This window comes from Apodemus sylvaticus, chromosome 4, assembly GCF_947179515.1.
Source record: "Apodemus sylvaticus chromosome 4, mApoSyl1.1, whole genome shotgun sequence".
Lineage (NCBI taxonomy): Eukaryota > Metazoa > Chordata > Mammalia > Rodentia > Muridae > Apodemus > Apodemus sylvaticus.
The window spans coordinates 8,153,911-8,179,616 of NC_067475.1; the positions used below are offsets into that span (position 1 = coordinate 8,153,911).

Genomic DNA, 25,706 nt, shown 5'->3' on the forward strand with positions numbered 1-25,706 from the left:
TGCTTCCCGTCTCCGAGCAGAGGGAGGGTCCACGCAGCAGGCTTCTCCCTTCCATCGGGTTCTGCAGGCAGCTGCCATCAATCCCCGGCCCTTCTTCCAGGGCTGTAGCGGCCTCCACAGACAGGAGAACTAGCCCAGGGGAGGGAACGCTTGCACATTGTGGGTGAATTTACTACTGGCATTTGGGGGTGAGGCGCGCCAGCACTGACCGCATACTGCTGGAAACGCTGCTCTGGGTGATGGAAAGTCCCAGGCCAGACTTGTGACCCTTGATGAGTCATCTTGCTTAAAGGCCTTTCTGATATAAAGTAGGGCTGACAGTGGCCCCTGGACTCCCAGCATTCATGAGGTAGGGGAGGCTTCCCCACTAGTTTTAAAGGAATACATGCTTATTCTTGAAAATGTACAAGACCCATTTCTGAGTCACACCACCCACCCTGGGTGAGCACTCAGGAACACAGCCTGGACGGTGCGGCGGCGGCGGCGGCGACAGACGCCGAGCAGACAGCACAGAAGGCAGTGGCGCTGACACTAGCCCTAGTCCACTGTCACAGCTCGGTTGGCTCCAGAAGCCACATCACCAAGACACAAAAAACCAAAGCCACGGCTCAGAAAGCCACCAGCTTCAGGACTCCAGATGAAAGCAAAGGGAACAAAGAAAGAAAAGGAGCAGCCACAGGGTCCCGGCACCAGGCCCACACGCTCAGTCATGGGATTTAAACACCGCAGCAAGTTCTCTACTCACCAGGGCATTCCTCCCTACAGAGTTCCGATCAGACCCGTGAAGGCAAATCCTGCAAGAAGCAAATCCACTCACCTAGCTTTCTACTAAACACACTAAGACAATCACAGTTTGACAGAAGATTCAGCACTGAAGCTTTGGGGGTGAAAGCCACTGCGGTGACAGGACTGCTCTCTCTCACACACACACACAGCAGAGGCTGGCGCGCTCACATCTGCTTGGAGAGAGTCTCGTTCTCACCCTGCTAACCCCACGAACTCCATTCTGCTCTCAGCCGTGGAACTCGGCAGTCTTGTTGGCCAACTGTTCTAAACGTGCTAACCCTGAGAGCTCTGAAAACAGATGAGAGAATTGGACAAGCATGCTGGGTGCTGTGACACATGCCTGTAGTCCCAGCACCAGGAGGAGGTGTGGTTCAAGGCCAGCCTGGGATGCACAACAACCTCAAGGCCAATCTGGGCTCGATGACCCCTTGTCTCAAAACAAAACAAAGCACCCGCAGAACTTAGCTCTGTGCATGGGAATTGGTTCTGTCTGGTTCATTGTAGCTATAGACAGTGATATAAGAATCACTTATTTTTCTTTTAAAAGTCTCCATGGGAACTGAGATGAACAGAGATATCTTTGGACAGAGGGAAGTGTTGAAGTAAGCTGGGAAGAGCCAGAGGAGAAATTCAGAGGAGACTGAGGGTGCTAGGCCAAGCCTGTTCCTCTGGCTTCTTTTGCTCTGTAAGACTCCAATTCTGAAATCTACCATATTGTGCCACAGACATCCGTGCCTGCTGTCAGGAAAAGAGGCTGAATGTGTGCCTATAGACTTCCTTCTTTCCACCGCTTCACTAGCCCTGTGAAACAGAGAGCGGCTAGCCGGTATTCCTCTCACTCGGGCAAAGCGCCGAGTTTCCGCCAGGAAAGCCAACGGTTTCACTTCACTTTGTTTTTCAGCTTCCAGGCATTTGGACTTCACAGACGCAAACACCACAGACTAAGTCTCTGGAGAGATGTTTTCCTTAATTTAAAAACAGAGCAGCACCCCCCAAAAGAAAGCAATCCCTGTATTTAAGTCGTGATGCAAAAGGAAGGAGGTATCACATGGAGACTGAGCTGGGCAGGGGTCTTGTGAAAACTCTAAAGTCCAGTGCCAGCTATTCCGCACTACACACACACACACACACACACACACACACACACACACACACACACATCTTTTAGAAGCAGATGCCTAGTGGTAAATACTTTTAATCCCATCATCTGGGAGGCAGAGGGAGTTCAAGACTGGTCTTGTCCACACAGAGCTCCAGGAGAGCCAAGTGGACACAGTGAGACCTTGTCTCAGAAAGAGAGTGAAGTCGGATTGACGAGCAGCAGCAGAAGCCAGACCTGGGGTTTGCTCGGGTCAGAAACAAGAGACGAGGGCAGGAGGAAGCTGGGTGTGGGGGACAGCAGGCTTGGGTGTGGACTGTGGCCCGGTGCAGACGCTCTGCTGCCCTTCCACTGTTGGCAGTTCTTTGTGGTTTTACCACCTACTCGTGTGTCCCTGCGGAACCTTTACATGCTGTTTCCACAGAACAGGCGCATAAACCTCTTCACGGCCCACTCGCCACCTCCCATTCCACCATCACTTCTCCGACCCACGGCCAACCATCCAGCCATTTTCAACTAGCGGATCAACAACGATGTAGTTGACAAGTGTCAAACTTTAGTTTGGGGGTCTAATCCAATCCTTCATTTATTTTATTTTATTTTATTTTTATTTTTGCTAAGTGAGCTTGGGCAATGTAAGCCACCCAGGTCATTTATTACATCACTAAGTCACACGTGTCATTACTAGCCATGTTCATCACTCTCGGTGTCTCTGTCCCCCTGGTCCCAGGCCTCTGCTCTAACAGTGTGCACTCCCCGCTGGGTTTTTTTTTGGCCTGTTTGGAGGGTGAGGGTTCGTCTTCCTCTTTAAGGTGGACATGTTTCAGGAGGTCCCTCAATGAGCACACCACGCTTGCTTTTGGAGCCTCAGGCGAGGCTCTCTGTACTCAGCACCTCTGAGCCTTAGGCTCTGCCTCGAACGGGGAGTCGCCTCCCCCGTGTCTAGGTCCCTGACAGCACGCAGCTTCCTCAGTGCCTCTGTCTCCTTTTCTTTATCCCCTTGGGGAGCCCAGGTTTTGCTGAGTGCAGTACAGTCCATGCTGGGATACAAAGCTGGCAAGAGATGACAGTGCACAGGCGTGGTGCTAAGCCCGCCACTGTGCCTCACTCTTCACCGCGGGTACCAGTGTTCTCCACAAGAACCCGCCATGACCCCGGACTCCTTGACGAGTCACCTTTGATTATCTTCATGGTCTGATCGCCTATGAACAGGTCAATATAACCTAGCTTTGTTTCTGATCACGTCTATACAATGAAAACCCCAATAATGTATAAACCTGATGTGGGTCTGCTATTTGAGCTCTTGGCAGGGGGAGGCAAGAGGGGCAGAGATTCCAGGTCACCCCATTACATGAGGCCAGCCTGGGCTACTTGAGGCTGTGTCAAAAGAGGAGGAAAAAGAGCAATAAAATTTAATAAATAAAAAAATGCCAGATATTTTTCTCGGGAGTGTTTAAATATGTAAAACTGGTTCCTGGTTTCAAAATTGAAAGTAACATAGATGGGCAACAAGAGTTATAAAAAAAAAATCAAGTGTTTCTCAAAGTTGCCCCAAACAGCCCTCAAGAAAACTGCCTCCTCCTCCGTCGTGCGCACAGCCGTGCTTCCCCACAGTACTGCCCACAGTACTCACGCTACGACAGACGAAGAAAATGGGGTTTATTTAAGCATAGAGAAGAAAAGCATCACTTGTACACAGGGGAATGAAAGAACTGGAGAGCAAGCTGGATAAATACTCAGCAAACGAATATTGTATGTTTTTTCTTGTATGCACAATTAAAAGGGGGCATTATTTGGAAGGGGGGCTGTTGTGAAGAGGGGATGAGAGACTATGGAGCTATCTGTGATTGAGGGTGCTATTTGCAATTCTAAAGACATCATGGTGAAACCCATTATTTAGTACAATATGCACAAGGGAAAATCACCTGGAAACGTGCTGACTGCAGGGAGGCGCTGAGCTCTTCTAAGGAGCTCTTGGGCTGACCTCAGCCCCTGCGCATCGGCCAGTTCTTAGTACCACAGCCCCAGTCCTGCTAAGGGGCGCTGACCACCAGGCGGCTCTGCCTTTTGCTGTTACTTTCCTATTCCTTAGCACTTCATGACCCTACCCACGCGGCTTCAGGCCATCAGGACGCCCTGCCCTCTAGCTCAGTCCTCCTAACCCTTCTGGATAATTTCACCTTTCAGAAGTTAATGAAAACAGTTTTGGCTCCAGCAGCCTTTGCAGTCTCTTTGAGAGCTCTGCATGGACATGGGTGGCGCTGACAGAGAGGCGTCTCAAGAGTGGCAGGGAGCACGGAAGCTCAGCTCCTCCTTAGGTGGTAACGCCCCACAGCGGCTCGCTGTGTCTGGGGCGTGCTGCGGACACTCTCTGGCCTCCACAGCACTTCCGCTGGCCAGGCCTCCCTTCTGAAGAGGATGGGTGTGAACGATGCCCGTGGCTGGCTGCACGCCCAGGACCCAGCCCTCCTACTCCATCTGTTGCCAGCTTCCCTTACTGCTCTATCTTCAACGACTCCGCCCCTAGTGTATCTGCACACCGTGGCCTAGGTCTCTGTTCCTGCGCCTCTGCCCCTAGTGTATCTGCACACTGTGGGCCCAGGCCCCCGCCCCTACAACCCAGGCTACACTCCCACCCTGACCTAAGTGCTCCGATCGATTCAGCATTCTCAGGGTAACGCTTAAGTGTTCCTTGATTTCCAACATGTTGGTCGCAGTCCTCACTTGGATCTTTAAATGGTTTAGAGCACTTTTAGGTTTACAAGAGAAGAGTTTCCAGATACCCCATCCCCAAACACTTCAACCATCAAAGTCACCCACTAGCCATTTGTCACAATAGAAAACCCTACACTGCCACCCAACGGCAATGGCTGACCCCAATGCCTTGTGTTGTACACTGTGCGTTTGCACGACTGAAGCAACCCCACCCGATTCCTCCTTAGCCCCCTCCCATGCGCTGACTGCTCTTTGCACTGGCAGGGCTGGACCAGTCTGTGCCCCTTTCAGACTGGCATGATATGCACTCAGGTCTGTCTCCCGTCTTCAGCTCATTTCATTTTAACGCTCGGTGACCTAGGTACCTACCTATGTAACTTCGAAACTTTGAAGCTTGTGCTGGCTTGGGGGTATCTGAAGGTGCTGGAAGGGTGTTTGAAGGAACAGTAATGCCTTTCCAAGTGGTAGGAGAGGTTTTCACTATTTTTTGGGGGTAGGGGCGGGTCAGCAATGAAGAGCTCTGGTTGTTTCACATCCCAGCCTTTTGGTGATGTCAGCCTTGGGGGTTGGGCCATTTTAATAAATGTGTCGGGATGCTTTCTCACTTTAATCTAGTGCTATACATTTTAGTTTGGACACAGGGTCTCATCATGTAGCCTTGCCTGGCCAGGAGCTCACTATGTAGACCAGGCTGGTCTTCAACACACTGAGATCCACTCTCCTCTTCTTCCTGAGTGCTTCCCCCACATGAGGACCTGTTTTTTAAGCAATCATTTTTTACTCTAGTAGGTGGGTCTGGGGAGTGGGCACTGTTAGTGGGCAGAAGCAGGTAATCCTGCTTCATTATTTTAAAAAAAATACCATTTAAAGATGAAGAAAAACATCATTTAAAAAAATGATCGTGTTTAAAAGCAAGTCAGAAGGCTAATAATAACTCTCTCTTCCTTTCAAGTACAGGTAAATGCAGAGGGAACACCAGATCAAGTTTTTCTTCAGCTCTGCACAGCTATTGACTCAGTTTTCTGAAGGAGACAATGCACCAGTGTTAAGTGGAGACAGAAACCCGTGAAACTCACCCTTAACACGTTTGGGTTAACCCCCTTTGCCCCCATCCCCACCCATCCCAGCTCATCTCATGTGAGAGGTTCTGGAAATCATGCATGGTATACCTCGGACTGTCCGCCTCTCTCTCCTGCTGACAACTGTCCCCACTCTGGTAGCTGGTTCTGGATGGGAAGAACAGTGTGGGATCTGCCTGTTCCAGCTGTGCCCCAGGGACATCATATCCCTATTTCTCCATCACCGCTTCCTCCTTCTCACAGGTTTATTTGTTCCTCCCTGATGTGGGTGGTTAGCATGGGGACAAGCTTGGACAGCTCATCTGGTACTGGCTGCTTCTCCAGTCCCATCCATGAGAGGGCCTAGAGCCCTACCGGACACAAGGAGTTAAGCTAGTAGTACCTGACAGAAATACTTCAAAATGACACTGTCCAGCCTCTCTTAGAGAGCAAGCCTGGACAACCAGTCCCACCCTTTTGGGACACTAGCTACTTGGAACAGTGGCACAAAAGCTGACAACTCTGGCCAACCATACAAGCCACTCTCCTCTCCATGTGGCAGTAAGTCTCAGCACTTATGTAAATTAGTACCAGAGACCAGAAATAATCTAAAAGTATGAGAGATGATTTGTTACTTCACTCACTGGACAAAACCAACTTGTAGTTTTGATTTGAGACATACTCCCTGACATACTGCCAAATAAAAAGAAAGGAACAACATCTCAGCTGACGCTGGGGAGGGCTCGCTGGTACAAGGTGTCTGTCAGCTCCTGGGTTGTACCTGGGTCAAGCGCCTGCCCCAGGGGTAAATCCCGTGGGTGTTCGGTGCAGAGTTGCTGAACTGCAGCTGCTTGTATCTTCTGAAATACCTGCGTCTTGCACTCAATCGCTACAATGTTCAGTTTGGTTTGCATGACTCCTCCTCAATGAGTGACCAAATACTGCTGTTTCCAGGACACGACTGTATTTCATTTTTTTCTCAAAACATTTATGTACAAATGAAATAAATGGAAGCCAGGATGATTCTTTCTCTATTTATTTGTAACTCACATCATTCTGGAAAGCATTTGAAAGCTTTCATTCCAAACAGAAGCAAACACAGTAAATAGGTTAAACTTAGGATCCACTTATGTGATTTAAGCTTTGGCCACAGATCAGATTTGAGCTATTACAGAGAAATTGTTAATGTATTCATGATACATGGTCATTTTCATATTTTTTTCCCTAGCATTGTTTCCTAAACAGAAATGTTAGTGTGTGTTAGACAAGAAACTAAGTTCTTTGGTTACAATTAGGCCTCTATTACCAGAAGGGGTGCGTCATGCTCCTGAACTCACACAGCTGGGACATGCTTACACTAGCCTAAGAGTCACTGACAGGGAGCACAAACGTTAGAGCCAGAATGAAAAGAGCCACTAGAGGATGACAACCTAACACACAACACACACTGGCACACCTGCACCACAGCCCTGGACACACAACACACACTGGCACACCTGCACCACAGCCCTGGACACACAACACACACTGGCACACCTGCACCACAGCCCTAGACACACAACACACACTGGCACACCTGCACTATAGACCTGGGACACACAACACACACTGGCACACCTGCACTATAGACCTGGGACACACAACACACACTGGCACACCTGCACCACAGCCCTGGGACACACAACACACACTGGCACACCTGCACCACAGCCCTGGACACACAACACACACTGGCACACATACACCACAGTCTTGGGCACACAACACACACTGGCACACCTACACCACAGCCCTGGGATACACGACACACTCTGGCACACCTGCACCACAGCTCTGCACAAACAACACACGCTGGCACACCTGCACCCACAGCTCTGCACACACAACACATGCTGGCACACCTGCACCACAGCCCTGGGACACACAACACACACTGGCACACCTACACCCACAGCTCTGCACCCACAGCTGGAGGCAATGAGGCAGCAGACAAGCAGCCTAGAAACCTTCAACAGAAATCAGTACCTGGAATGCAAGTTGGTTCTCCACAGAACAGCTAAGACACACATTGCCCGTGTGAATTGCTCCAAGTCACATAAGGTCACAGGATTTAAAAATATGAATAGACTGTAGTAGTTTCTGCCGAGCAGAAGGTTGTGTGTGCAGACAACTTCAGAACACAAGTGTAAACTCCCGTGTTCAAGGCTGAACCTAAACAAGGCTGTGCCTCCCTGACCCCCTTCATTTGGTCCAAGCCACACACACTGCCTGTCTTCCAAGCTGCCCGGGGAAAGCCAGCTAGTCCCCGGCTCCAGGGCCTTCCAGTGGCGCCAGGGCTCATGCCTCCTTCCGAAAACTGATCCACACGCCACTTCCCAGAACGGCCGTGAGGGCTGCTCAGCCATTCAGACTAAAGGGACAGGGTTCCTCATACTCCAGCATTACTTTCTTCAAATATCATTTTCTTTCCTTACATTTATTTGCACATCATTGTCTCCTGTTGTCTACAAGCTCCACAAGGCCTGGCTTTTCTCTTGCAGGACCCCCCCCCCCCACACACACACACATCTGCCACTTCTGTTTTCTTTCCCACTGCCTCACTTTTCCCAGATATGATTAGAAAGGCTCCAGTTACTAGTTCCTAGAACTCAGTCAAGGGTACTTAACTTCCCCAACTGGAAATAAGACCCAAAATGTCACAGCAAACATGACAGAGTCACACCCACAATACATGATCTGATTGGCTAACCACATCCTCCATGTAAGGCAGGGTACAAAGGCTGTCCTCCAGGGCATGTCAAGGGACCACACGTGACAGGCTTTTAAAGAGTCACTAGCACCTGCACTGGACCCCAGTACTCTCTAAAGAACAAAGTATAACTTATCAAAATATTGGGTCATATAACCAACAAATATTTATAGAGAATCTGTTAAAAAGTCAGTCGAGATACAGACATCAACTGTTCTCATGAAGCATAACATGACCCGATTCTCAGAAATCAACCCATTTAACAGGTACATAAACCCTAGAAGTGGGCTTTGTTTTTCTGAGATCACATGAATAGCAGTAACCTTTGCTCTTGGGTAACGTACTGGAAACTCCCAGTTCCCTCCAGTGCACCCAGACCAGTAGGTTTTAAACCTAGCTATCCAGAGTAAGAAGGCTTATACAGCGTATCTCACAGAGCTGTTTAAGGGAAATTATCTATTACAGTTGTGTGCCATTTTCTGTCAGCCTCTAAAATCCATTCCTAGCACCTCAGTAACCATGTTCTGTGATTTAATGTAACTGAAAGGGGGGAGAAGAGTCCAGGAATACCATGGGACTGGGTGAGAGGCCATGGAGAGGGGTGTGTGCTCACAGGAGTCACAACGGTGGGACAAACTGGCACTTTCCCAGCCACACGCGAGCCCCTCTCTCTTGTGTTACAAACATGGACATGTGCTCAGGTTCGTACTCCAGCACTCCACGAGAAAAAAGGCATGAAAAACCTGACAATGGAGGTGTTCTTGCTTGGGAAACCAAGCGTGACAAAGAGATCCATCTTGGTTAAAGACAAAGTCTTACCACCTCCCTACCAATATGACCCTGGGTGAGTCATTTGACTATTTTCTGGATAGCTCTCCCATGAAGGCAGGGGAATAAATGAGCCTGCTTCATTGGGCTGAGAGTCCAATGCATTGCCACAAGCATGCTTTGTGCACAGGAGGTGCTAAATCGGCATTTGCTATCTGTGCAACACATTAAAGGAAACTCCTCTCCCTAACCTCAGAGCACTCGCTTCCGGTGTTATTAAATGTTCCTCCAATTATAGCAAACAACTTGAACATCATATACCATAAATCTGACCTACTAAGAGACTTAAAGACACCACTTCTCAAGTCTGACAGCAGCCAGAATTCCTTGGAAGAGAGATGAAGGGTCTACTTGCAAAGAACAACCTGTCTACGTCTGCAATCCTCAAATAAAACACTAGGAATTATTCCCAGCAAGCCACAGAGACAGTGTGCTTACAGCTGAAAAAGTCCAAATAATTCTATTACATGTTCAAACAGGAAAATCCCACATTACTACCCCAGTCTTAAAATGCATTCCAACAGGTTTGTCTGCTCTCGTGGATGTTAAACTGTCCCGCCCATACCCCTCCACGCTGTAGTTCACCTCCATGGATTTCTGGATGGGTCTGAACAACTCTCTGGTGCTATTTCTATACAGACAAGTACAACTGCCCTGCATACTGCAGATGGAAAGAAGCCCTTCAGCATGTGCACTGAGCATTTAGTATAGAGATACATCGATGGTTCAACTGCCTCTCCTTCACTAATAACTCAGAGATAAAAACTTGTCATCTTTTCTGAATACAATAGATTGTATCAATATGACCAGTGATATATAATCAATATATTATTTAAATTTCATTTCTGTATTTAAAATTCTATATTTTTCTTAATTAAAAAATTCAGGGTAGATCTTAATACCTTGTTGAGTATTGAAAAGAATTAGTAAATAATATTCCCTGAACTTAAAAACAGGAAAAACTAATGTTAAAAACTAGACTAGTATTAATACTCCATCTACCACAGAATATATACTATCTTTTCTTTTTTTGATAATTTTTGGAAACCACCTGTTTCAACACATAGGTACTTAATTTTATTAAGAAAAAAAAACTACTAGAATAAAATTTTGACTTATATTTAGGTTTCACATCTGGACATTAGTCAGCACCCTACTGTGCAATTCAGCACACTACATGAGAACACTAACACAATACATCTTCACCCTTTATAAAGAACAGAGAGTGAATACAAATGAAAAACAGACTTTTAAATTATAAATTCTACTTTTATCACTTGTTGAAAAGAGAAATCGAAATCTGACCCAAAGGAATCCACAACAAGCTTTCTATAATATAAACAAACATATCCACATAGTTTATTTCTCACAGTTCTCCTGACAAATGAACATTATTCAAGAACATACTGTATACACAGATAAGAAACATACAAAATGTTTTAAATGATGCACAACAAAATCCAGCAGTATAAAAGAATTGTGAACTCTTACTCACTGTGCAGACTACATTTAATCACTCGTTAAATAGTAATAAAAATACAATCTTTTATGGATCTTGTGCAGACTACAAAAGAGGGAAGAATTATCACCATATATATGACTTTTATATTAGGCAGTTTTCTTTGACGAGCTGTCCTGACAACTCCACACAGAGGCAGGAGGCTGTGCACTTTAAAGGGATTAATGGTGTGAGTCAGACTTTACTGTTACTACCACTGGCACTCCTCCACATAGTCTGTACACATCACATGATCATCTCATATAACACGACATTGAAAATTATCTGCATGACAACTTCATGACATCACACCCCATGAGCTGGTGACAGAGGCAAAGCCACAGCTATGTCTCGCTTTGCTCTTGGTAAGGACAGTTCATCGTGATTAAAGTTAGGTATCAAACCGTTAAGCAGCTCCAGTCTACTACAGGCCGTCAGTGACCACCAGACAGTGAGTTCTTTAGAGCACACATCCTAGAAGCAAACACCATCACTGTTAAAACTTCGTCTCTAAGTCTGCTTCTGTGCTGAAAACTATCTTCACAAAACTGAAAGCTACTGAACTGATTTAATATAAATACTTTGTCTTTCATTATCATATTTATGACCGAGGTCTTTAAAACCTTTGGAATTGACTCTGGCATTAATACGTGCCCTTGTTTCCACCTCACCCATTTAACATCACCGCCTACAAGGCTGTAAGTTAGTGGTGAAAATTTCACTGGGAAAACTCTCTCGGCTCACCAGGAATGTTCAGCTGCTGGTCTGCAGCCACACAGTGCAGAGCTGTACTGGACGAGAACACTCGGGGAGCGCTCATGCTGCGAGTGTCTACACCGTGCACACCATCCACAGTGATGCCACCGCTGTGTTAACGAGGACTAGTGCTGACACTCCCCCATGTCATCTGTTGGCTGGGAAGTAGTTGGGGTCCAGATAACTATAACTGGTGCCCTGGGACACACAGTAGTCTCTGTCTAAGAACGTCTCCGACTTATAAACAGGTTCTAACTGGTGGTCTTCCTTGTGAATATCTGTTTCATGTGGGCTGCAAGTAAAAATCACACAGACAAGACTCATTATTACATGACTCCAGGTGGATTTTGATTTACCTATTACAAAATCTTCCCACTTAATCTCTCAGAAAGTTTTAACAAAGTTGCTTGAGATCTGATGTGATTTAAAGATTCTAATTGCTTAGAGAATAAAAGCTAATGCATAAAAATGTAGTTACACTCTAAAGAAGTTTGGAAATAAAGTTCACTGTTTGAGGTTATTGTTCCCAAAATAAAACACTTACCAGTCTGAACAAGAGTCACAGAAATCCAAAGACATTTCTGGAGGACAATCCTGGCAGTGCCACCGGACACCTTGGATAGGTTCTACACCACAGTTATCACACTGCAACAGACAGAGAAACTCAGACGAGTACTTGGCTAGCCTTCATTTCCACCAGGAAGCACATGATATGATAAAGACACACCCTTCCTCCAAAGTGTGATATAACACACTGGCTTAAGTCAGGCAGAATTCCTATGTAGACAAGGGTCCATCCACTCCAGCTTAGACTACTAGTAGGTGAGAAATACCCTTTGTATTTATCCAAGATATGAGGTGATTTTTGGTCAATCACCTCAACGTTGAGCATTTTGCCACTAGTAAACATTCACTTTAAACAGTGAGTGACTGTGAACACTTGACTCACACCAGAGCTAGAGCTGCCATGGGCGTGGACTGGCAGACACTTGGTGTCAGACTGATCCCCAAAGAACAAAGCCTACAATGACAAGAAGGCAGGCACAGCTTGTTCTCCATAGGGAAGTGTATTGCAAGACTGCCTCAGAGTAGCATTTTGGAAACTGAAGAACCGTGATTTAGATGAGAACAGCCCTTATAGGCTCATATATTTGAATGCTCGGTCTCTGATGGGTGGAACTATTTTGGAAGGATCAGGAGGTGGGCCTTGAGTGCCCTAGTCTCTTTCTGCCCACTGCCTAAAGATCAGGATGCAGAGCTGCTGCTCTGGCACTATACCAGCTTGCTTCCCACCATGATGGCCATAGACCCACACTCTAAAATCATAAGCAGACCCCCAATTAAATGTTTTCTAAAGTTTCCATATGATGTCTCTTCACAGCAATAGAACAGTGACCTTATGAGGCACAAAGTAAATCTCATTCCTAGATTCTCTGATAACACACTACCTAATAAGCTATGGCTGCGATCTATATCCTAATTATGACAAGTCTCAGTTTGCTCTCAAAAAACTAGAAGCCAATTAGAAAAATTCCTTAAGGAGGAGAAGGCCACGGAAGGGAGCAGAGGAGAGGGTCACTCCAAATGACCAGCAATTCGTTGCAGCGTGCATCAATATTTTATCATGAGCCAACAGCAACATTGTACTACGGTCTTACTTTGACTTTCTGCAACCTAATTCACTCAGTACAGTCACTATAAAGCCCACAACAACACAAACCTGCCAGTCTAAGCCTTCACAGTACCACACAGTGCCAGCAGGATACCACTTTGGTGATATCCTAAGAAGAATCTCCAAGATGCCATCTTTCTAGCATGTCTCTTTCTAGCCTCCTTCTAGTCTAATCCCCACACACTCTAGGCAGAGTCATCTGCAGCCCACTTCACTTACATCTTTGTAATTATGTTAAAAAGGATGAATAAGCTGCTTTTAAAAATTTAGTCATAGTGAAAAATTAGGAGCTGCTAATCTAAATCTGGTGCTTTCCTAAAAGTTTGCAAACCCATTTTCTGGAAATGCAAATTTCATGTTATTCTCTGTTCTAAAATCTTACATTGTTCCCTAACCTCTTAGGATTATTTAAACGCCTTGACCAAATCTCCGGTTTCATGCAGCTTCTTCCTTACTGTACGAATGTATATTTTAGGGGTGCTCAGCCACTGCTCAGCTACTTTATTTGTTTAAATAAATCTCTAGGATTTTATTTTATTTCAATTTTATGACAGAGAGTCTCACTATACATCCCTGGCTGGCCTCAAGGTCATACGATCAACAAATGAGCATGTTCTTCTCCATGAAGAACCCCAGACTGTACCAGACTGTGTGGCAGCCACTTTTCCGTGTCTATATAAAAGAACACTTAGAGTACCCTGAGTACTCTGAGATCTCAGAGTTGAATAAGCCAGCAGTCGCTTAGTGAACCTCTTTCTCATCCTTTTAAAAACTAAACGAGTTGCTTACCTTAAAGCCAACATGTTGCACAAACCCACTTTCTGCTTGCATTTGTTGAAGTTTCTGCTTTTTTAACTTTTTAAACTGTAATAGTTCTTTATATTCAGGTAAATTCCTATATATGATAGGAATGCTTTCTTCATCCTATTAAAATCCAAATATAAAAGTGTTAGCTTGATAATTAAAATGGACTAATTGTGAGAAATACAATCCTGACTATTTTTCTACTGATGTGTATTACTTTTCAGACTTAGACATTTAATGCTAGTGTTTTTGGTGTGACTCTCAGGTCAGCTTGAGTGGCTGGCCGACGGCCTACTCTTCTGTCTCTGCTTCCCCAGCACTGGGTTCCCAGGCATGCATCACGCCTGCATTTTCACGTGGGTGCTGGGAGCCCAATCAGGTCCTCACGCCATGCAGCAAGCACATTACACTGACCCAGCTTTCCAGCCCACCCTCCAACTTTATATGTTGGACTTTCAATACTGTTCTAAGGCTCAGGTGAGCTACAGTGCCTCAAGTGTAAGGGATCTGGACTGCCTGCCTGCCTGTCACCCGGCATCACAACCTACTCTCATCAGCAGGGCTGCTTCAGGGGCCTCACACTGACCTCTCCCTGCTCTGTCTAACAGTTCTCACACCTGCCTCTGGAAACATGGTAATTTTTTGAAACAAGCAAACAAATCTCCGCCCTTGTGTGTACACTACATTTGTAGTAACTTTTCACTCAAGCCACCTGCTTTCCTTTAATCACACTGGCTCTTTAGGAAACACTGTGGACTATATAAATACTTCAAGAGATTCATAGAACACTGACTACAGGATGTAAAATTCAGTACTCATTTCCCCAACTCTACAACTGACCAGCAATTTCACTGCAAAAGTGACTGCAAAATCTATGTTCTCATGTAACTAAGAAGACCATTTGCTATGCTAGGCAATGCTAAGACCCTCTCTGCTCTCAGATCCACTACAGTGATTTCACCTCCAACCTTTCTCTGGTTCCCACTCCAAAAGTACCCTTGACCTTGTCTTCAGATAGTAATGTCTGTTCCAAAACAGTATGTAAGTCTCTCACAATGCCACACACAATGGGACCTCTCTTGAGGTCTTCCCTCAGACTGATTTCTAAACGCGTACTGAGATATCTAATCACTGTCCTGAATTTATATTTGCCCACTCTTGCCCTGTTACCCAGGATCCTTTGCACCTTAATGATTGATGCTATGGTTACAAGTTTCCTAAATGCACCATGAATCCAATGCCCTACTTCCATGAACTCTCAAATCCTGGATAAGATAAAAATCTCACCTCCCTCATCCACTGTCAGATCAGTTGTTATTAACTACTATGCTTCCTTTCACATTAAGGAAATGGATGCTTATAGAAGTTGTAACAACTGCTCCAGATCATACAATTAATTAGTGCAATTAATTAATAAGTGGATGACTTGAACCCTTATTTTCATGATACACCAGGCTGCCCAAGACATAAATACCCTGCATTATCTAGTTCTGCTGCGACACAAAAACTGCAGCTTCCAATATAAGAGTCAGGTTCAAGGCCTTCAACTAGATAAAAGCTTCTGCACTTTTACACTCCACTACTATATCTTTCATCCATTTCAAAGTTTTGCAACTATTAAGTCTCCACATTTTTAGGACAGATGGGTAACTCTATAGACACAGAAAGATGCTACAGATATAGAAGCCAGCTGTGTGTTTTACTTTGTCAAATCTGTCCAGACATAAAGAAGGATGGTAGGTACGAATGAGGAGCTGGAAGAATGCTGTTGACAGATGGTTTCAGGTAGTGCAATGGAGAAGCCCTGAGACTGTACTTTAATACAAATGGCTTATTAGCATACTGAACTGTATACTCACAAGCTTTCTGAGTTATACTATCTCAAACATTACCTAAAAGGGACAACTTTCAAATAAGGCGATTTTTCAAACTAAGGAGTAAATTACGCACATTTAATTTCTTTAGCTGTGGCATTTCTGGAAAAAGGAACCTATACATGTTTATCAAAAGTGTAAATACACTTTTTGAATAGCTATGTGGATCAGAAAGGCATGGTGATACATGCTTTTAATTTTAGATTTAAGGATGCTGAGGTAGAAGGATCATCATTTCAAGAGGTTCCTAGGCTAAACAGAGGGACTGTCTCCCAAAACAGTAATCAATATGATTTGCATTAGTACTGTTTAAAAATAAATAATACCAACAAAAAGTTAAGCCTAATTTAACTTATTACATTATTTTGTCAAGTTTTAAAAAATGTTTGTAGTGGGAACTGAATCCATGGTCTTGAATACACTAGGTAAGTAGCTGCCACTGAGTGCTTGTTTTAAATGTCCTGCCACCCCTTTCACGTGGCTAGTTGTTTTTTATTTTTTCCCTTACTCATTTAACATCCCTCTCACTGCCCCCCTCCCAGTCAGCCTACCCCCACAATCTTTCCCCTACCCACCCCTTCTCCTCTGAGCAGGTGGGGAACTCCCTGGGTACCCCCTACCCTGGTCCTTCAAGTCTCTGTGAGGCTAGGTGCTTCCTCTGCCACTGAGCCAGACAAAGCAGTCTAGCTAGAATATATCCCACAGACAGGCAACAACATTTGGGACAGACCCCATTCCAGCTGTTCAGGACCCACATGAAGACCAAGCTGCACATCCTCTACATATATGTGGGGAAGCCTAGGACAGGACAGATGACTAGATAGCCATGAAAATGAATGGAAATCTGCAACTAATGGGGTGAGGGGGCATCTCCAGGACAAGCCAGAGCCCTGGCGTAAGGGAGGCCCCAGGAATTAACAGGGTGCCCTTAGCTGTGCCTTACATGGCTAAGTTTTAATCAGTCTTTAAGCACCATCTTCACTGACACTTTTTTTCAGGGCTTCCTCTTATACTTCCTCTCAACTAAATACCTCTTAAATGACTATGAAGGCTCCTTTTATTCCTTTGAAGGACTTTAACAAATATTTATCAATGTGATCAATAAACAAGCCCAAGATTTAGAAGAACAAAGGCATGTGTGTTTCTCACAACTCCTTATCAAACTTCTCACACAGCCTGTCACATAACACAAGCGAGTCATCCTAACAATCACAAAGTACAAAATCACACACGGAAGCTGTACGTTCAAGAGTGGGTATGAACATTTGCATAAGACAAAGCTTTAGGGAAACCCTTTACAGTCACTCCATAGTCACAGTCAAAACAAAGAGGCATCTTTTCTTGCCAACTATCATTAAAATCTCCTGCTCTGATTCTATGCAGTCAGAGTATTAGTATATGTTCTTCAAGCAAGGAATCAATCACTTTACAGAAAACTCAGAGCAGGAGACCAAGTTAAATGACACAAAGGACTCAGTCCCGACAACACACACTGCGGCAAATCAGTGGGTAGAGTGCTTGCTGGTGTGTAAAGGGCCCTGAGCACTCGTGTACACACACCTTACTGGGGCAAGCAAATATTCCACTACATGAAAAGTTACCTTCTCAGAAGCCTCAATTTGGTGTCTGTAACTCCCTCCAAAATAAGTTGCAGTGGAACTGGGTGGAAAGATGTGTAGAGCAAACTACTGCCTGGTGACAAGTACACAAGCTAAGTGGCAGGATACAGGTTCACTGGGCTACTCTGACCTCTTACACCTATGCAGAATTTTCCACACAAAAATACTTACAGCATATTAACTCTATATTAACTCTAACCTGTTAATTATAGGGGACATGACAGCATTCTCTGAAGAGTAGGGATACTCAGCAAATAATTTACTTCATATTGTACACTCATCTGTATACAAACAGGCAAGTAACTTACTGAGGCTTCCTCAACAGCAGTGCTCATGTGGCTATGGAGACAGGACCGGTCATCATCTTCATCCATGTACACTGGTGGCTCATGTGAAGTCATAAAAGTAGAAGGTTTAAAGAGGTGCTTATTAAGGGGGTGCTGTCGCCTGCTTGTTGAGGACTACAGGAGAAAACAAGCGTTTTACTGGGACAGTGGAAAATCATTAACAGAATCAAAAGTACAAAACCATACACACACCCCACCAGTTATGAGCAGTCAATGCTGGCTGCACTGAACTCTTATGATCAACTTATCCTGAAAATCAAAGAAAAAAAATGATCTAAGCCAGACAAATAACTATCCAGAGAGTGACGTTTCCATACTATCTGAGTGTATAAAACACCTAACCTGAGCAACTACTTGCTTTATGCATTATCACTTAACACTTGTAACATCCTCCAAAGGAGCCGTCGGCTCTCAGTGGGAGATGCACCGTATAAGCATGAGCAGACGAAGTTCCACGGAGAGGCAGTGGCGGAACTGAGTTAGATCTATATGGTGACTCGGCCCACACACTAGCCACTAACGTTGATATCACTCATGACCGGGACACACCACAGACACAAACAGAACCACTGGGAAGACACCATTTCACCCAACTCTCCCCACAGCCAGGAACCATTATGAGTATGGTATGCTAGACCTTAACAGCCACAATGTCTACTAACTTATAAGAGACCACATAATGGATCAAATTTAGGCTTTGCTAGTTGTATTCCTTTTTCACCTTTACCCACTCCTGGTTGTAATAGAGCAAGATGTAAGACAACACATTATTAAAATTAATTTAGAAAAATTAATTAAGAGGTTGCAGATATAGCTCAGTGGCCAAATATTTGCTCAGCATTAAGTAAAGTCCTGGGTTTGAACCACAGAACAGAACAAAGGAGAGGGAAGAGAGAAAGGAAAAGAAGGGGACATGGAGATGGAGATGAAGTAAGACCCATGACAGGTAGAAGCTATGACTGTGAACGAACGCTGGTGTACAAGGGTCCAGTATTATAAGGCTGTAAAGTCTCCGTATTTCATTAGCACATAAAACAAATTTGTAAAACCAGGCAGTGGGCCCATGCCTTTAATCCCTGCACACAGGCACCTAAGGGCCGCCTGGTCTACAGAATGAGTTCTAGGACAGCCAAGGAAGGCTACACAGAGAAACCTGTCTTGAAAAAAACAAAACAAAACAAGAAACCCAAACTACCACCATTAACAACTTCAAAAACTCATGGGGCTAGAGAGATGTTCAGGTGTTAAAGGTACTTACTGCTCTTGCACCACTCACAAACACATACCCACTCATATACACATACCCACTATTCACAAACACATAACCACTCACAAACACATACCCACACTCATACACATACCCATTCACATACACATACCCAATGACACACATACCCACTCATACACATACCCACAACTCACACACACACACCCACTCACATACACATACCCACCACTCATATACACATACACACATATAGACACATAATTTAAATAATAAAATAAATCTCTAAAAAAATTATAAGATGCAAATTATGCAAACAATCTTCTTAATGTAAAATTATATAAACTAGCATCCACTGAGTAACATTTGAAAGTGATATCAGGAAGGAGATACCATAAGGATTTATCAAGCTAAGAGAAGAATCCAACTGCCCTTAGTTTTATGAATTACAATTCCCCAAAACATGGTTGCAAATTAATGCAGTGTTCTGTTTATCAGAAACAGAAGCATTTTTCACTAGAAACTGGTGGGAAAGGTATGGGATCGCAAGAAAGGACTGGTGTGGCGACTTCCTGTGGACTCCTTACTTGCATACTAAAGGCCCTAGGTTCATCCCTAGCACCCTGAAGGGGTGTGGGAGGGGGCAAAAGGCTGCCTGGCCCTAGTTATGAAACCAGTAGCACACTAGTACTTAGCTGCAATCCTAGTACTTGCTTCCCAGAAGAGAACCACCACAAATCCTGACCCACAGTGAGTTCTAGGTCAACTACATAGTGAGCGTCTGTCTCTAAAATCAATTGTTCTTAGCTTAGTAGTTTGTGACCAGACAATTTACATATATTATTATGGCCTACTATGCCTTCATATAAAAAGTTTTGAGAAGAGTGCGTGTGTCATAAGTAGCAGCCACCTCTTAGTATTCCCCCCATAAAGTGGCAGTGAGAGAACACTACTTAAAAGTGCACTAGGGTGGAACATCTCACTAACATTTCCAGTCTGCATCAGAGAGAGCGAGCAGCCTATTCTGGAAGGCGTCCACACCTCCAACTTAACATCACTAGGACATCCTAACACTGAATCACAGCGTAAACACACTTGAAATAGCGCTCACTCACACTGCCCCAGGAAACAATGAACAACTGTTAAATGCAGTGTTTTTGTCTAAGTAGCAACGATGGATTCTCAGTCTTCATTTATACCCTACATGGAGAAATGTCAAGAAGAAGAAAGAGGAGCACTGCTCAACAACCTCACACCACTCGGCAGTTCTGAACCCGTGAACCTCGCTGAGGTTTGCGCCTGTCTGTGCTCCTTACCTTTCTGGAGTATATATATAAGTTAGGTGTTCTGCCTGGAACTGGTATGCCGGCTTTAGTTAGCTTTATGAAATACTTCTGTACACGACTGGCAACCTAAAGAAACATGACAGCTCTTCAACACAATGAAATAATATAATATTTGAGATGTTTTAAGTGGTAACAATTAAATAAAGAAGTAACTTTTAAACTACCATCAAAGACATTTATAAGTTCAAACCTAAACAAAACCATTTCAAGTAAATTTAAGTTTGATTGATTGCAAAGCTAAACAACCATTCCACCTGGTAAGCACTGAGGAACACACAGGAAGCCCTATCTGTCAGGAATACAGGTGGGCGTGAGGAAGAAAGCTACGTTGTCCGTTTTCAGAAAGACTATCAGGGATGGCATTAATGAAATGCCACAAAAGCCAACAGCACAGTCTAACAAAAAAGGACATTGTCAGCACACTCACTAAGCACTTAGGAGATGCAAGGTCCAGTACACATGCGCGCGCGCGCGCGCGTGTGTGTGTGTGTAGTAAATGGTTTACATTGACACAAAGCAGTGTTACTTATGCTGTTTCTGCTATCGACATAAAAATAAGCAATGCTAATCAATTTAAAACTACCACACACTAGAGTTAGCAATGGTATCAGTGTGCTGATGTGGCTACAGAACTGTCCATGGAAAACATCTACTATTCAGTCTGCAGCCATTCCCATCACCTGTTTGGCTGTCCGGTTGCCCAGTTCATCAGCAATCTTCTGCCACCGCCGAGATTCTACTTCTTCAGGAGGATATTTCAGGAGTAGCTGTTCGAGTTTTTTCTGCACCAAACCCAAGACCAAATTTTAAGGGAATAAAGGATTTCATCTTAAATACTGGATTTCTGAATAGATTCATTCACATTTCATTCAGAATACAGTACTGTTTTCCCAATTCTGGATGTCATGTCACATGATTAGAGATTCTCAAGGTATAAACTGTTCCAGTTAGGAACTTAAGATGCCACAGGAAACGTGAGATTAGAGGAAACACCTATAAAGCCCTTATAAAGGCTCTTCTATTCACGTCAGTGGCAAAATAGCACAAATAAACAGAGGAGAGATAATATATATTGGAGCTGCATACATCTCAGTGGACATAGCTTTCCAACTATCTTTTCTTGCTGGAATACTGCCCCCTTCAGCTTTAACAAAAAACAAGCAAATTCACTGGATTTGGAATAAGAGACTCTTCCTCTTTTGTGTGATCTGAGTGAGTAATAAAACACACAACCACTTGACACCTGGAGTCAAGCTTCCCGGAGGCTTTGTACACACTCCCCGATCCAGCTGACAGAGCACACAGGCAGGTCTAACAGAAACATTCCGAGCATGCCAGTCTAGCTTCTCAGCCCCCACAACAGAAATTAAAACACAGCTGAGAACAGCTTCGCTTGTCTTGAGGCTTTTCTTTCTCACAGCTGCTTAAGAGCATCATCCATGTCTAGCCTCCTTCCCAAACCAGATTTTTTAAAGAATTATTCTCAGTTTATATGCCTTTAACATGTAATAATCGTAAAATATACAAAAAGGTGTATAAGTACATCTAAATACTTTAAACTCATAATTTAAAGAAATTAAATGTAAAAGGAATGAAATGTTAACAGTTAATGCGTGCCTGGTAATACTAAGTCTATTCTAACAGTCTAGATGTCCTTTTAACCCAAAGAAGCAAGAAGTGTGCATCTGTCACCTGCTCTTCGACGGTCCACAGCTGGTTGAAGGTCTCAGGTTTGCTGTCATCACACAGACGACCTCTTATCATCTGCATATAAAAAGGCTTTAGATAAATGGAAAATATCAAGGGTATAGTCAAAGGGCATACAAGAAATGTTTTAGAATTTTCAAAACAGCTTTGCATATTTTTTAATAAACATATCACCTATTTACTTGTTTGTTGTTGTTTTTTAATATTCTTGTAACTCCTCTCGAGAAACAGGAAATGTGGGTTCAAAATTGAAAACTAACAGTCCAAGTGACAAAAGGCTACTTCTGGAATCTTGGTCACACTCTACAGCACTGGGACTAGGAACACCACCCCTCATGGCCCACTTAAAATCCATAAAACCCAAAATGTGACCACCACAAGTTACATCTTTTGTTTTGGTGTTTTGTTTTGGGGGTTTTTCTGGTTTTTTTTTTTTTTCCTAGACAGGGTTTCTCATATAGTCCTGGCTCAGTGTCCTGGAACTCACTCTGTAGACTCAGAAATCCGCCTGCCTCTGCCTCCCAAGTGCTGGGATTAAAGGTGTGCACCACCACCATCCGGCAGGTTACATCTTTTAAGAACCTGTAACTAGAATACTGGGGCGTAAACAACAACACAAGAGTCGTGGTTACTAGTTTGGAGGCAGATTTAGGCGTCCTCTTAACTTGAAAGTTCATATTCTCATTGTTTGTCAGAAAACAACTCTTTAGTTTAAGAACATAATTCAGCAAAACATTGAGTTTCATGCTCTTCAGGTACCTCACACTGCTCACCTGAGGACGACTATGGGAGCCTTCCGGACCATCACTCAAAGGCAACATAGAGTATGAAACAGACTCTCCATCCTTCTTAGGATCTAAAGGACTTTTTGGTCTAGCAGGCAACCCCACTAAAAACCAAATCATACACAGAATTATTCAATTAGTACGTTACAAGACATTTTCCTCATTAAATTCTTATCATGTAGGTTCTTACCTTTATCAAAAACTAACTTAACTCTCCTAGTATGTCTTTTGCGATGTTTAAATTCTCTTTCAAAGTTCCCAAGACTATTGGTATACTGGTCCCACATGATTTCAGGTAACTGAACAACTCTCTGTGGGTATGGAAGCCCTATATCAGTCTGGGACAAAAAAAAGACAAAAATGAATAAATAAATAAAAATATCAGATGACAACATACATTTAACTCAAGAATAGGTAAAATAAAAATGTAATAGCTACATTGTAAATACTATTCATAGGGTGCTAAATACGACATATTAGCAATATACTATGAAGAAATACATACTGCATCAGTAGCAACTTTATACATAAACACCACATCAGCTCTACAAACAAGCACAGCTTGTGTGCTGGATACAACAAATGATGAGATGCACAAAATGTGACATTAGCCTCAGGCTGTGGTCTATTTACCCTTGCCCCATATATCTATGGCAACTTTTTCTTTCTTGCAGTGCCCGGGATCAAACTCGGGGGCCTTGTACAAATATGCAAATGTGACAACCACAGTTACATCCCTTGCCCCAAACTGAGTAGGTGGATTTTAATACACACCTGTTTATCTTTCTTTGTAAAACTAAGATATTCAATAACATATCTCTTTCTGAATTTACAACATTTCTAAATTAAACCTAGAAATGAAAAACAAGCAATAGCTAACTGCATATAAATCTAGTAACTATGCCTAAATGCGTGTTTTTGCTTACCAGAACACAAATAAACCAAGATTAAAGTTAATACAATCTTACTTATTTCTCTAACAGTTTTAATTTAACCTGCCAAAACTTGCCATTTTAAGAACATCTTTGTGCTCAGACTGTTTATAATAATAAAAGATGGAGTTGGTTTTTTTAATTTTCATGTATTTCATATCGGGTTTTAGGTTTTTGTTGCTTAGGGTTGTTTTGACCTGTTTCTTGAATGTAATCTCCTACAGCCCAGGATGACCTCAAATCTGATCAATTGGTAGATGAGGATGACCTTCAACTCCTGATCTTCCTGCTTCAGGCAAATGATGGGATTCTAAATTTGTACCACCACACTGTTCCAAGGGTAATTCTACTTTAACAGAGAAGGCAGAATACAGCTCTAAAAGCCTGTTTTTAACAAGCCAATATACAGATGATGTATATATTATGAAATGCAGTGTTTTCTGAAACCAGGGAAAGGAATAATGTGCGGATTAACCAAATGACATCTCACAGTTACATTGTACACAGATTTGGCTTTGTATGTTTTTACACAATGCTGATACTGAGCCTTTCAAATATACTGAATGAGGCCCAGTGACAGACACACACACACACACACACACACATTGTATTTGTGTCTGTTTACATACTAAGCCATTAGGGGCTCCCTACTTTGAAGCATTTAAGAGAGAATGGCTCACTGTTAAACATTAAAGCTTCAAAAAAGAGAGAAAACAGTTTCACACTAAGAAAAAAGTCTTTTACAAAATTAATGAAATTCAGTTTATCTTCATAGACTTGGTTATCATAACCTTAAATATGTTTAAAATAAATGTTTGTGTTAATCTATAAGCATCTGCTTATTTTACTCAGCAGCAAATGCAACCCAAACAAAGGCAGTTATTAACTAATAAATCCCCTGTGCCAGGCCTCGGAGGGTAGCAGGGTGGGAACAGATACAGAATCAGCAATACCGCTCTTGCCAAAGAGCCAATGAAAGCTTAGCTCTCTTCATTGGGCAGATGTCACTGTGCAATACATGGCGAAGAAGACAATGCTGCTTTTAGTAATATGGCTAACCTAAAGCAGATTGTAGAATTAAATATTCTTAAGGCATAGACTCATTTTTAAAAAGCATAATTAGTTTAAATTACCAAATATGACATAATCTTTAAAAGTACCAAAAAGTACATTTTCTTGTACCTTCTTCTGAAGTTTCTCCACAAATCCAATAGGATTTTTTAGAGCTTCTCTCTGGTGTTTGCCTAAACTCTCCAGGTCTTGCACTGCTTGAGATCGCTGAGCCTCAAGTACAGCAATGGTCTGTAGCAGTCTCTGATAGCTAGAGACAAAGAGAGGGCTCTCACTTAAGTTCTCTACTAACCACAACAAAACGGTTCAAGTCACCATCCACTATGTATTAAGGCACACAGTCTTTTTAGAGTTACCTGAGAGAGTTTAGTAAAACATATTACTGGGAATAAATGAGGTCTTCCTGAGTTACGAAGTACCTAGTCAGAAAACATTAGTTAGAGAAAGCAAAGCCTTCTTTCCCATCTTAAAGCTTCTAATTCTTGAACCCTGAGCAAGTTCAGAAAACAAATATTTTGGTGTTTCAGCAACCAAAGCTTTAAGAAACTTCTTAATAAAAGAACTAAAATTCCATAATTTCATACAAAGAGGAGTCACCAAATCCTACTTTCTGGTTATACCAATGTGAGAACAGAACACCTAAGGCACACTTTCTTCGCAATGCCACAAGACAGCATGCATAGCATGATATGGCAGTAGGTCACACAGTTCTCAACTGCTCTATTATCTACTTCTCCCACATATGAAATTTCACTTTCTATCACAAACCTCACTATTTTTTCCGGCATTCAAGATAAGAGCAAATGTTCAGTTTCAAGAGAAAAGCTGGAGGCAT

The 25,706-nt window shown here is 43.3% G+C and overlaps 2 protein-coding genes across 21 annotated transcripts in view; one reads left to right on the top strand and one right to left on the bottom strand.

The window, feature by feature from the left end:
* Positions 1-6,662, top strand: part of Ak5 (adenylate kinase 5) — a 201,232-nt gene extending 194,570 nt beyond the window's left edge. The window contains exon 14 of one of the 2 annotated variants that reach the window (XM_052178928.1): positions 5,558-6,662. In XM_052178928.1, coding sequence (XP_052034888.1) covers positions 5,558-5,626 — 69 coding nt within the window. In that variant the 3' untranslated portion in view covers positions 5,627-6,662. The remainder of the gene's footprint in view (positions 1-5,557) is intronic. The other variant, XM_052178929.1, reaches the window with a different exon arrangement.
* Positions 6,663-6,678: 16 nt separating this feature from the next.
* Zzz3 (zinc finger ZZ-type containing 3) overlaps positions 6,679-25,706 on the bottom strand; it is a 64,585-nt gene continuing 45,557 nt past the window's right edge. For 2 of the 19 annotated variants that reach the window (XM_052178897.1, XM_052178900.1), the window contains exons 5-15: positions 24,983-25,121; positions 23,059-23,206; positions 22,857-22,972; positions 22,069-22,155; positions 21,057-21,158; positions 20,347-20,442; positions 17,767-17,919; positions 13,951-14,085; positions 12,034-12,134; positions 7,235-11,781; positions 6,679-7,194 (exon numbers count right to left, since the gene is read on the bottom strand). In XM_052178897.1, the coding sequence (XP_052034857.1) occupies positions 11,637-11,781; positions 12,034-12,134; positions 13,951-14,085; positions 17,767-17,919; positions 20,347-20,442; positions 21,057-21,158; positions 22,069-22,155; positions 22,857-22,972; positions 23,059-23,206; positions 24,983-25,121 (1,222 nt within the window). In that variant the 3' untranslated portion in view covers positions 6,679-7,194; positions 7,235-11,636. Of the gene's footprint in view, positions 11,782-12,033; positions 12,135-13,950; positions 14,086-17,766; positions 17,920-20,346; positions 20,443-21,056; positions 21,159-22,068; positions 22,156-22,856; positions 22,973-23,058; positions 23,207-24,982; positions 25,122-25,706 lie in introns of all 19 variants that reach the window. The other 17 variants (XM_052178905.1, XM_052178916.1, XM_052178910.1 and 14 more) reach the window with 17 other exon arrangements.